The sequence below is a fragment of the Bemisia tabaci genome, unplaced genomic scaffold (genome assembly GCF_918797505.1).
Source record: "Bemisia tabaci unplaced genomic scaffold, PGI_BMITA_v3".
Taxonomy (NCBI): Eukaryota; Metazoa; Arthropoda; class Insecta; order Hemiptera; family Aleyrodidae; genus Bemisia; species Bemisia tabaci.
Window position 1 is genome coordinate 8,853 of NW_027311818.1, and position 13,715 is coordinate 22,567.

The 13,715-nt window shown below is 39.9% G+C and overlaps 1 protein-coding gene across 1 annotated transcript in view; it reads right to left on the bottom strand.

Annotated features, from left to right (window-relative positions):
- Nucleotides 1-777: 777 nt before the first annotated feature.
- Nucleotides 778-13,715, bottom strand: part of LOC109033313 (dnaJ homolog subfamily C member 2) — a gene marked incomplete at its 3' end in the record, with an annotated part of 28,149 nt that continues 15,211 nt past the window's right edge. The window contains 2 exon segments of the mRNA XM_072306014.1: nt 778-1,029; nt 1,897-2,135. Of these exon segments, the coding sequence (XP_072162115.1) occupies nt 778-1,029; nt 1,897-2,135 (491 nt within the window).

Below are 13,715 nucleotides of genomic sequence, written 5' to 3' on the forward strand. Positions count from 1 at the left end.
AACTTGTTATGGCATACGGCCTATTTGCCCCAAATTATTTTGGCCCCGTCTTTCTTCCAAAAATATACGACTCCTAATGAGGAAATGGGGCACTAGGGTAATTAGGGTAATTTTCGTAACATTCTTTGGGGTCGCTTTACCCCTGGAAATTTTTGTCAGCACTGACATGAAGACATTTACAGGCTTTTGACGGTAAAAGAAACTTGGATTGTTCTCATGAGAGCTTTAGCAGATTAGTCAGGTTTTGCATCTAGAAGTTGCAAAATTCATATCCAGTATGAATTATGTCCTCAAATAGTCAAAAAAGACCCAAAATTAACGAAAGGTTCCTCCAAAGCATATTTAAATATCTTTGTTAGTTCTTCTTGTAAAATAGGAGAAGAAATTAGGTGACATCAAATACAAATAGACTGATTCTATTTAAATGTAACCATTAACAAGTTTTCTTGATAAATTTCACTTTCTTCCGGTGCTTGGCCATTTTTGGGGGGAACATGTGAATTTCCGAAAGTAGCTCAAATCAGAGGTTATATTGACAAGTTCTCTCATCACTGTTGTCGGTCCCTTTCAAACCAGAATCTCACAGAAGAACATAAAAATTAACCTAGATATACTTTTTACTTCATTAGTCACTGTATTTCGCCAAAAAGGGTATCAGTAACCCAAGTGTCTAGTTATTCCGGTATCCCTTTACAACAGAATAGAAAAAGGGGGAAAAAAAAGAAAAAAAAGGTTAAAAATAATAACGCATGTAAGACATTGCATAGAATTACGCACCTATGATTTGTTCCAGCAGGAAATAGATTTACAGCTTTGATTAGCAACTGAACCTGTCCATGAGACCATGGCGGTTTACAGGTAACTCCATTGGTGATAGCTGGATCTGCATAATTTTCTTTAGAAACAACGTTCAACTTAGGAGTAAGATGCGAGTGTCGTTCAGCTTCTAAGGTTTCATCTATCTCCTGAATTTTTTCTAAAAGATATTCTCTCCCTCTGTTTGCTAGTCCATTGCATAATGTTTTTAACCTAGAACAAAGGCATCCAATAGATCTGTGGTCTAGTATGTAGATTGAAGTGGCATATGTCCTCCTCGTGTAGGAAGCACTTCCTGCCATGAAAATTACTGAAATTAACTCCTAACCAAGATATTGGCGATTTTATTTCGCACTTGTTACGAAAACTTTGAATCTCCGACTTAACAAGAAAAAAGAGAGTGGATACAAATGAAAGGCCCAACAGTGGTTTTGGGAGACATTATAATCCAGAAGTGTTTCTCCCCTACCCTGTGTTGTTCAACGTCTTAACAACAATCAACAACTGCCATTCTGCGAGGCATTTCTGGATCGTTTTCGTTCAAAAACATTGAAATTAGGCGTTTTTATTAGTTAATAATTTCTTTAATTAAAAGCCGCACCAAATAAAAATATATAAAAGTAAAAAAAAAAAGAATTTAAACATCAGAATTCAGTAACACATAGAAATGAAGTAATATAAACAGGAGATCAATGAAAACTATAATCAAGAAAAAAAGTATATGGATTGTAAATTTCAAAAAGTCTACCAATCATTTTCATTTAAACGTGACTTTTGCATTGTGTCAATTCCATCCGCCAAAGGCACAACAAAAAAGACAACTGATAAAGCTGACCTATCGTATAACTCCATTCCTGCCTAATCTTGTCTTATCTGGTCGACACAAAAATTTGAACAATCAGGCTGTAGGGGATAAATCATCTCAACAGTGCTTGAGGGTAAGACTTTTTTTCTTTCTGTGAAAAATTCTGGTGCTAAGGAGAAAAATATGGCTTTCAAGTAAAGCGTAAAATCACTCACACAGCAACCTGGAACAGCTACCAGTCCTATAGAAAGTTTAAGAAAGAAACAAATACTTACTCATCTAAACTATACATATCACACATTTTCTCAATATTGGACATGTGAGGTACTAATTCCTTGTCAGTTTGAATAAAATAATTGTTAGTTTTACATATTTTCCGAACGGTTTGTCTTTGTTTCTTCAATGCTTTTTTCATTTCCTCTTTTTCTGCTTTTTCAGCGGCCAACTTTTCTCGTTCTGCTGCTTCGACTTCTTCTTTCTTCTTCCGCATTTTTTCTTCTGCTTCTCTCGCTGCCTGGAGAAAGAAATGAAAAGACTCAGCTCGTGCAAAAACCACTAAGGTCCATTTTTTTTCCAATTTTGAGACTTTTGGGTTAAAATACTCTAGTGGGTTAGACATATTCATTAATGTGGTGAAAATGTTTGTTCGTTAGGTTTGAACCCCTTTTCAGGGAGGGGAGGGGGGGGGGGCGTGGTACAAATCATGCGAAAACCTCGAATGTCCATCTTTTGTTCTATGCCTCATAATCGGTGTATTGTTTGATTTAAAATCATTATACAATTAACCCTTAGATGACTGACCACTTTTACCTACACGAAAGACTAACCCGGGCCTGCGAGGCCCGTATTGAGAATAAATGGTAATTTGATGGCTACAATGCTTTTTTTCTCTATTTTTGGATGAATTTTATGATTTGCATACTTTGACTTCTCTAACCAAGGTCCCAAATTTTTTTTTTCACCCATTGGCTGCCCCCCCAGCCCCCCTAAACATTCCTCTCCTCTCCCCAGTACCTTCAGATCTAAGAGTCTTTCATTTTAAACACATTTTTATATCTTTTTTCAGGATTTGAGGAAGTTAAATTGAAGGAGCATTATTACCCCTATAAATATACTTGCATTTGAGAAGGAGGTGGAACCTTGCCCACCCTCCCCCCTCCCCCTCCTTCCGGTGGCCAAAAAAAGTAGTACTTTCCGATGTGTTTCTTTCAAAGTTTTGCACTTGGAAGGTTTATTTTTTCATTTCGTGAAAAGAAAAGAAAAGTCTAAAATGTATTATTGTGCTATTACTACTATTAAGTCGCTCTCATGGCGCTTCTGTGCGCTCTGCGACACCCACCCGCCACTGACAGCGATCTTGCCAGAGCACCTCCGGCAGAGCGCATCTCCTCATTTCAAGCCTTATTCCCTCAATCCATGATTTGACAGGGCGTCCTCTACGTTGGCGTTCATAGGCGTTACGTATTGTTGTTATTTATGGAATACTTCTATATAATTTCCAACTTTTCGACAAGTGAGAGCAAATTTACTCACAGTTAATTATGAGATAAACGCGGGAAAAAATTTCGTATGAAGTTTCTAATGGTTTTCCTGAGGTTTTGCTGTAATCGTTGTAGCTGAGAAGTTGTCAAGGAGGAAATATACTGCCTAAGAACTGCAAAAGCACCATGCGTTATTTTCTTAAAACTACAAGATAACGCCTTTAAATATTCACCATATCACAAGAAACACCTAAATTTATGTCGTAAAAACTCTTGGATCGTTAAAAAGTAAAAGTAGATAATGAATAATGATTCCAGTAGTGAGACGACGGACAATAAACATAAGTAGTAAAGATTTTAGGAAAAACAAAACAAAAAAAATTACTGAAGATCAAGAAAATCAGACTTATTATTTACTTATTATTATTTTAATATCTTAGGTGATTCTTGTAATAAGGTGAATGTGTTAAGGAGTTACCTTTTAGTTGTAAGAAAATAACGCATAAAGCTTTGACAGTTCTTAGACAGTAAATTACCTCCATGACCACTCCTCAGCTACAACTATTACAGCAAAGAAGCTCTGGCAAGATCGCTGTCAGTGGCGGTTGGGTGTCGCAGAGCGCACAGAAGCGCCATGAGAGCGACTTAATAGTAGTAATAGTACAATAATACATTTAAGACTTTTCTTTTCTTTTCACGAAATGAAAAAATAAACCTTCTAAGTGCAAAACTTTGAAAGAAACACATCGGAAAGTACTACTTTTTTTGGCCACCGGAAGGAGGGGGAGGGGGAGGGTGGGCAAGGTTGCCCCCTCCTTCTCAAATGCAAGTATACTTATAGGGGTAATAATGCTCCTTCAATTTAACTTCCTCAAATCCTGAAAAAAGATATAAAAATGTGTTTAAAATGAAAGACTCCTAGATCTGAAGGTACTGGGGAGAGGAAAGGGATGTTTAGGGGGGCTGGGGGGGCAGCCAATGGGTGAAAAAAAAATTTGGGACCTTGGTTAGAGAAGTCAATGTATGCAAAACATAAAATTCATCCAAAAATAGAGAAAAAAAGCGTTGTAGCCATCAAATTACCATTTATTCTCAATACGGGCCTCGCAGGCCCGGGTTAGTCTTTCTAGGGGTAGACATGAAAAAAAAATTGCTGTGTCTTAAGAAAAAATTGAAAAATTTTTTTTTTCAAGAATAATGTTTTTAAGGATATTTGTAGAGCTATTTGTGAGGGACAGACTCCTAGGTTAATTACAGCCGCCGTGGCGCGAAAAATAAAAAGCCGCCGGGCCTGAGAGACCCGGTTAGTCATCTAAGGGTTAAATACCATCGTCTAATTTTCTACTTGAGACTTCAGGGTAAGAAACCCGAAGACTCGAAAACTTCCTGGAGTTTTACAGCAACTTGGCCAATTGGCTACTCACTTGGCAAATAAGACTGTTCAACAAAAAAAATGAAAAAAATGTGCATGCAAGGAGGGGTATCGTTAAGGGCCTTTTTTGGCCCCACCCTAAAATTCCTCAACTCTGCGATTTTTTGGTCATTGAAGGTCTATATTTTACGGAATGCACAATTGTTTTGTCATTTCCGGTCTATTTCGGGGTCTACCACTGGCCTAAACATGGGCCTGAAGGCCAATTTTGGCGAAAAATGCGGGTTTTTCAGCATTCGACGCGCTGTTTCGTAACGATCCTTTCGGAGGACAAAAAAATCCTTCAAGTATGTTCATTAGGGATGTAAGAGAGTCACTTTGGCCAATTTTCGTCGATGTCAAACTTTGCGCTCATAGTTAAAAAAAACTTTTTAGAATTTTTCTTGTTTTTCATCATTATTTAAAATGGCTTGAAAAAGGCGACTCATCTTACACCAGAATAAACTTTTTTGGCAGAAAATGGTCGTAGGTGGTCAAAACCTTCCTCTAAGAACTTTTTTCGATTTAAAGCCCCCCAAAAAAGCCGGTGTTGCCATATTTCATTGCCTAAAATCATAGAAAACCGAGTACTTATGGGGGCTATTTCTCGTCGAGCTCATTCAGACAAGTCCAAAAACCTTCATTTTTCATATGTTATGGCCGAATCACCAGTAATTACATACATTTATCTAACTACAGAACCTCCCATCGCGGCACGGCGTTGCCACATCATCGGGGAAAAATCGAGAAAAATCCACGTTTCCCTGGATTTGAGCCATTTTTTCGGATTATGCGGATGGAATAAAGTTGAAAGTTGAAAATGGGTTGTATGAGCTATTCGTTCACAGAGAATGCACCGACGTCATCAGGGTGAAATTGCAGAGCCGCCATGTATCAGCCAAAAAATACCACCTTTGGATACAGTATCACCCCATGGGCGTTTCTGGGTGGTATTGCCAGTGCAAAGTGGGCGCTAGAGTCGTCGGCTGCTGTGCGCACATGGCATCTGTCATGTGGTACCTCGCTCATCACAGACATAAGACAGAACCACAAAAAACCAAGCGTTTGTCAGATGAGTACGGGTCATTTCTTCAAGATTCCGCAACGGTAGCTCCAAATGAGTGGTCTGATGGAGAGGACGAGGAACCTGATGAAGAGTCGACAGATGAAGATGCAACTAGAGAGGAGTGAGGGAAACCAGAGAAGAGAGGAGGGGGCAACGAGGGCAGCAGTATTATTCGAGGGTAAGGACAATTTTAAATGCAAGTTTAATGTTGCTAAATGAAATGTGCGAAATGCGATATTAATAATATATGCGATAATAAATGCGAATTTAGGTGGAGTAGATAAAGAGTTACTGTTCTAAATTAATTTAGGGAAGCAGAATTCTGAACAATCGCTGCCGATAAGAGGGCTGGGGGAGGGAGGGGGGATGGTGGTGGTTGTCAGGGCGGGTAAAAATTCAGCATTGAGGACTCGCGATTCTGACACATGGCTTACTTTCTTTCGGACTTCAGATCACGGCCAATGTTTGAAAGTCGCATCCTCTTGCGCAAATATCGTGCCTAGAAATCGTAAGAATATGGGTTGTCTATAAGCGCAATATATTAAAATAATGAATACCGGCACAAGGTATGATCCACTTGCATCTCTGAATACTGCAATTTAAGTCTTTCAACTTTATTCCATCCGCATAATCCGAAAAAATGGCTCAAATCCAGGGAAACGTGGATTTTTCTCGATTTTTCCCCGATGATGTGGCAACGCCGTGCCGCGATGGGAGGTTCTGTAGTTAGATAAATGTATGTAATTACTGGTGATTCGGCCATAACATATGAAAAATGAAGGTTTTTGGACTTGTCTGAATGAGCTCGACGAGAAATAGCCCCCATAAGTACTCGGTTTTCTATGATTTTAGGCAATGAAATATGGCAACACCGGCTTTTTTGGGGGGCTTTAAATCGAAAAAAGTTCTTAGAGGAAGGTTTTGACCACCTACGACCATTTTCTGCCAAAAAAGTTTATTCTGGTGTAAGATGAGTCGCCTTTTTCAAGCCATTTTAAATAATGATGAAAAACAAGAAAAATTCTAAAAAGTTTTTTTTAACTATGAGCGCAAAGTTTGACATCGACGAAAATTGGCCAAAGTGACTCTCTTACATCCCTAATGAACATACTTGAAGGATTTTTTTGTCCTCCGAAAGGATCGTTACGAAACAGCGCGTCGAATGCTGAAAAACCCGCATTTTTCGCCAAAATTGGCCTTCAGGCCCATGTTTAGGCCAATGGTAGTCCCAAAGTTTCAAGTCCCCAAAAAATTTTGGAGGGAAGTGGCGGAGGGTCAAAGTTGAAAATCCGCTAAATTTTCGCGAATTTTTTACTCGAAAACTACTAAATATTTCGAAACGCGGTTTAAACGAGCGTTTTTAGCGTGAAAAGAGCTTTCAGAAAATGTATAATATTATAGGGTTTTGTCGACTTAAACTCGAGTTATCGCCTCCGAAGCGCCGGAACACTATAAAATGACCCGCTTTTTTGTCACGTTCGGGCCGATCCCCAAAATACTCCATTTTTAATTTCTTTGAAAAACTGATATGTTGTTCCTGACTCTTTATGGCACCTATATGTCTTTACCGTATCCTGGGGAAATGTTTTGTTCGCGAGTTATAAGAGCGGAAAGGAGCGAAGGTCGGGAAAATCGGCTATTTTGAACTGCGCGCGTCGCATGGGTTAGAAGGAGAACGCCCCCTCCTCTTCAGTTCGGCGAATCACACTCCTCTGCCGACCTCGCATTGTTGCCACATGTCTCCTGATCCGTCGCCGCGCGCAGTTTAAAATAGCCGATTTTCCCGACCTTCGCTCCTTTTCGCTCATATAACTTGCGAACAAAACATTTCCCCAGGATACGGTAGACATATAGGTGCCATAGAGAGTCAGGAACAACGTATCAGTTTTTCAAAGAAATTAAAAATGGAGTATTTTGGGGATCGGCCCGAACGTGAAAAAAAAGCGGGTCATTTTTTAGCGTTCCGGCGCTTCGGAGGCGATAACTCGAGTTAGAGTCGACAAAACCCTATAATATTATACATTTTCTGAAAGCTCTTTTCACGCTAAAAACGCTCGTTTAAACCGCGTTTCGAAATATTTAGTAGTTTTCGAGTAAAAAATTCGCGAAAATTTAGCGGATTTTCAACTTTGACCCCCGCCACTTCCCCCCAAAAATTTTTTGGGCACTTGAAACTTTGGGAAAACATGGGGCATTGTTAGATGAATGAATAGGGCAAGTTTCAATGGTATCCGGCACGAGCGTGAAATGGCCCGTTTTTCACGTACCCCTTTGACCTTCACTAATCTCTGACAACCCCCCCATTGTTTAGAAGGTCCAATTTTTCCGGGCCCGAAGCTTTTTCGGACTCTTCTCACTTCTAGGGAAATTACAAAAACTGTCGATTTTCAAGTAATTTGAGCTGAAAAACCGGAATATGACCTCAGAAATTTATTGTCACCCGCCGTTTTTACAAAAAACCCGATTTTCTTGGAATATTGTTGCAAAAATACCAAAAAACTTGTTCTCCGGGAAACTGAGCAAAATTGACTTGTTTTAATCGGGCATACAATTTTTATTAAATTAATTATTCTGAATCTGTAAAAGAGAATCTGTATTTTAGAATGCTAAATCAGAATATGACCTCCGATTTTTCATCGCCCTTAATTTTACCGGAAAAGTCGATTTTTCTTGGAGGGCGAGTTTTTTGGCATTAGTGCAACAATTTTCCAAGAAAATCGGGTTTTTCGTAAAAGAGGGCAGGCGGTAACGAATTTCTGAGGACATACTCCCGTTTTTCAGCTCAAATTACAAGAAGATCGATGTTTCACACATAAATGGGGACTGTCCGGAAAAGCTTTTGAGCTTTTCCAAGAGCATCGATTTTTAAATTTCTAAAACATTTTTTTAATCCCGCTTTTAAAAGGGTTATACAGTTTTTAGCAGTTTCTCAAAATTAGAGAAAATGGACATTGGCGGTTTTCGCACGAGCCGCTTCAAATGGTACACACATTTATTCTTATTTTCATTCACTACCAAAACAGCTGGAATATAATATCAGTCAAAAATCGTACAAGCTACTGGACCAGGAAATCTCAGTAGCAGCCGTCTCTGATTTTGATCCAGTTACTGGAGAGGGGTAGTTCCACATGGTTTGTGCAGCCTAAAGGTGAAAAAATCAAGCACTTTTTCATAATTTATTCCAAAGCGAACAGCTTTTCCCACGTATCGTAGAACTTTGCTTCATCCACAGATCAACACTTTTCTGTTGTTTGGGAGGTTTGTTTCCCAAACGTCAAGCGTTTTCTAGATGTTTTTGCCCTTGCAAGTGATTTTTGACAGCAGATCGCCAGTCATTATAATGTTAAAGGACTTCCTGACGCAAAATACACATGCTGCACTTTCATTATCATCAGACTCGGAGAAGCAAATCTTTAAAGTTATCATCGGACAACCACTGGCAATTGAAGATAAACCCATCGGGCATGACGTTTTTTGACGTTCAACCACCAATGTGCCAAGTAAAATTAAGGAAAAAACTATAAAACAAATCAATATATCGACTCCCTAATGTGAAATTTCAATTCTACGTGTAAAAATAGTGAAGTATCGATATGCTGAACATGACTGAGCAACAACTAGAAGCCCTTGGCAACATCAGTCGAACAAGAAAACAGCAAATATTAGATGGCATTTTGGCCCGTATGCCCTCCTCCTCTCCGGTGACTCTAAAGCAGTACCTCTGCTCATCTTGAAAGTTTTCTTTGAGCTTTAAGTTATTGTAAGCTTCAATTACAACTGGGTTCGATGGCCAAATCGGCTGCCCAAAAAGTAAGCCATTTTTCGGAGCGCTCCATGGAAAATTTTCACAATTTTAGGCTTCCAAAATTTACTATATGGTTGTTAACGGTGGTATACGTGTTCTGGTACTTCAAATAACTATATTCAAGAAACCCAGGCATCATTAACTCGTTCAGGCAAACCGTGCCGGGAGAATGTTACGAAAAATCGGCGAAGTCGTACGATGTGGCGCCAGTCCGAAGGAACGAAAGAGGCGTTTTAAAAGTGATGAGGTAAATTGTGTTATTTTTACCGTGAAGTGCCCTAAAACGTGTGTTACCTCAACAAACTTCAAAGCCGTAGCAACAATTTAAAGGGGAAAAAATCGCAATATGACAGAAAAATGCGATTTTTCAAAGTTTGAAGTTTCCGCTTGGGAACTTGTCAGCTGCTGCGACACCACTTAATTTGATCCGATCTGGCTGAAATTTTTTGTAGGTTTATTTCACACCAAAAGACAAGTTTTCGTGGGATCAAACTTGATTTTCGAAAAGTCGAAAAATAAGAATCACTCTATTGACCATTGAAAATTAGGGAAGAGTAAATTACACTGAACACTCTCCCCCCCCCCCCTTCAGTTTTGAAATGGTACTCATTAGAGACAAAAAAATTATTTTTGACTCTAATTTTAATTTTTGGAACTTCTTGGCTTTGATTTCCCTGCAAAATGGTGTAGAACCAGCACCATTTCTCCACCTTGTTAAATTACCAGCACTTTCCAAGCACCCTCCCGAAAAATCATCAAGCACTTTCAAAGCCTTGAAAAATATTTTCAAAATCAAGCACTTTATCAGGCTGCACAGACCATGTTCCAAGTGCTATTTGAACTATTTGACAGATGCCTTGAAGTTTTCACAAATATGGCTCCAAAGCCTCCCTAAAGTAGTCTACCAACTCTTCTTGCTTATCAAACACACTATTATCAATGAATTTCTCCTTCCATCCTCATCAGTGGTGTTGATCTGCAGCAAGCTGTTTGCTTTGTATGCAAGAGGTTGCCGCATCCACTCCTACACAACTTCTTCTTTTTCACTTTTTTTTATTATGTGCAAGAAAAAAACCCTCTCCGATGAAACTCCTTCTTCTTTACAAATGAAATTCTATTAACAAAGGGAACTTCCCAAGCTGCCGCCTCCGATCGGGCTGAAAAAATTCATACGAACTCTTTGGATGAATTTATTTGACCCGTATTTTTTTGTTTTTTTCAACGCCCCCTAGGAACCCCCCAAAAAAATTCCGGCAAGTCTTGCTTTGAGCGCTCGAGTCTATATACGTAGTATAGCAACCAGTTCTTATCAGTCGGCGGTGGCTCTGCGGTAGCGCGCTTGCCCGGTGTCACAGCGGTCCCGGGTTCGAATCCCGGGCGCCGCGCCTACTTTTTACGACCGAATTTTATATTCTCACACATTTTCACATCGAATCCCATTTAATACAGTGGAACTTAAAACATCAATTAATTTACAACCATCATCAAACACAAATTGATCTACGATCAATAACTTCTTCAATTTGAAGTATAGATTTTTTTTGGGAGAGGGTGGGGGGGGGGATACGCGCGCGATTATCTCGCCAATCACTGTACTTTTACATTAGCCAACGACCCGCTCCGCCCCCTCACATCAACATATTTCTCCCGATCACCCGTATGCGTCATGATTTTTCCCGTCATTATCCACAAAATAATAATGAAAAATTACTTCGAACATTCAAATTAAAAATGCTGCTGTAGGATCACAAAACTCACCGGCAAACTCTGTTCCGTCGAAAAGGGTTTTCGAAACGAGGTGTTGTTGCCCATTCTCCGATCCTTTTCAAGGTGTACGTCGTAAGGTCGTCCTATCACATAAGAAATGCCTCAACGAGAGGGTCTCATTCCCGGATATCCAATGCTGTCTAGTCTTGTGAGAAGGGTGGGAGGGGGGGGGGGCTCTAAAAAGCGGAAAAATTATCAGACGTATTCTATGTACGCGTCTTTTTGCTTCTTACTGTATCGCTCGCGCTCTGGATTTCAGCAAGATCATAATCTTGCTATCATAATAGCATCTTTCAGAGATGGGTTTCTGATCCGGTTTTCTCGGTCTATCTGATTGCTCTAAAGAAATGTATGCTGTCATAATGTTTGGGTCTCTCAAAATTGTGTCGATACTTCCCGAGATAGAGATGTACACGGAAAATCACAATGATAAAACTGTTATTTTTCTCATATGGAGAATGATCAAGATCTTCAGTATCCATCAAAAGACGTTGACGGTCGCAATATCGTCTTTTCCGGATAGTGGACCTTCTTGTTCGTACGATGTTGTGAGTAGCAGTTCGGTATTTTCACCAGTTTGGAAAGACCCCCCTCTTCATAGTGGAATTAACGGTGTTAGTGGTCGCGAAATTTCGGACGGATTTTTTTATTGTGAGAAAATCTTGCGGGATCGGCAAGTTGTTACAGGCTGTGCAGAAAAAGGGCACTTTTCCGGAAAATCGCATCTTATAGGCCAGAAACTTGCCGAAAAGTTCATAGAACTTTCAAACGAACATCAGTTTTACGAGGAATCTGAACTTTTCCTCGAAGATGAAGCAATGGACGTCGAAAACGACACCGCGTATGATAATAGTGACCGCGAAAATGAAACGGATAATTCCTCTAGTGATGACCCTCATTCAGACTACGAGGAGGAAAAATTTTCATCGTCGGATATTGTTCCTTTTTCGGTTAAAAAAAAAGTAGTGGACCTATCCAGAGCGCATCCCAGGTGGAGTTTGAATACTCTTAAAAAACATTGTTCCGCGCTGAAAAGTGATAGACAATTGCGTTTGTGGAAATCGCAGGTAGATGAAGGGCAATCTTCATTACGCGAAAGTTTTGCTGCCATAAGTGACTACACATATAATCAATTTAAGATGGCCCGAGCAGCCCGACGGCCAGTCACTAATCGCAATATTCGACAGTGGGCAATAGAAGCCGTGGAAACTGTGACGAACCGTAAGAATTTTCGTTTCTCAGCATCCCAATCGTGGGTCGATGATTTTAAGCGAAAGCGAAGGATCCGACAACGAAAAGTGACGCGCGATTTAAAATCGAAAAATGAATTAGATGAAGCCGAAATATCGAAACGTTGGACTAATTTTGTCAGTGCAACCCGACAAGCAATGAGTGATTACGACCCGACTTTATTTTAAATACGGACTTTATTTTAAATACGGATCAAACCGGGTCTGAATATCGGTTCAAAGTAGACCGCACCCTATCTGAACGGGGCGAAAAGTGCACGGAAGTTTTTTTAGGGGACTTTAATAAAGTTACTCACTCATATACGGCTCAATACTGTATCACTGCGTCAGGTAAATTATTACCTAAAGTGTTCCTTTGCATGCAGGAGGCAGGAGGTGTTTTCGGGCCCCGCGTACAAATTAAAGTGAACGATCTGGTCGAAAGGTACGGCAATGTTTACGTGACAGCTTCAAAGTCGGGGAAACTTACGAAAAATCACGTTGAGCTTTTTTCGGAGCATATTATTGCACCTTATGTGCAAGAAAATCGTTTTCTGCTAATTTTAGACTCGTGGGGTGGCCAAACCAACGAGGATTTATTTGATCCCTACTTCGCGGATGAAAACGGCGAACCCTCTTGTGCGATAGCAGTTATACCTCCCCTGTGCGCGCAGTATTGTCAACCCTGTGACGTTACATTTTTCCGGCAAGTGAAACAAATCCTTAAAAAAATGCAAAACTGTGAGGTGCTTTTTAAGGAGAGGCGGGAGCTGACTTCGAGGGAGGATTCAATCAAACTGCACTCCATTGTTCACCACCAGCTCTCTTCACCATCCTTCACCAATCTAATAAAATATGCTTGGTCGACACCAGGGTACACGGATGACCGCATATTTTTCAGCACAGTGAATGAAGTGTGTTTCCCTGAGGACGTTTTCCGTCAAAAGTGCTGCGTGGGAAATTGCGAGAAAAGTGCGTTTATACGGTGTGCGCGATGTTACAAGTGCGTCTGTTTCACTTGCTTTTACGACGCATTCCATCCCGAAAGTTGCACCTAATTTTTTTTTTTCTAATTTTTCTCTCTCTTTCGTTTTTTTTTTTTAATATATATTTTGCACTCTTTTATTTTCTATTTTTTTTCCTGGTATGGTGAAGAAGGGCTCATCGAGTTTTTATGGATTGTGCTGCGAGGACGGGCAACAACATCTCCTTTCGAAAACCCTTGCCGGTGAGTTTTGTGATCCTACAGCAGCATTTTTAATTTGAATGTTCGAAGTAATTTTTCATTATTATTTTGTGGATAATGACGGGAAAAATCATGACGCATACGGGTGA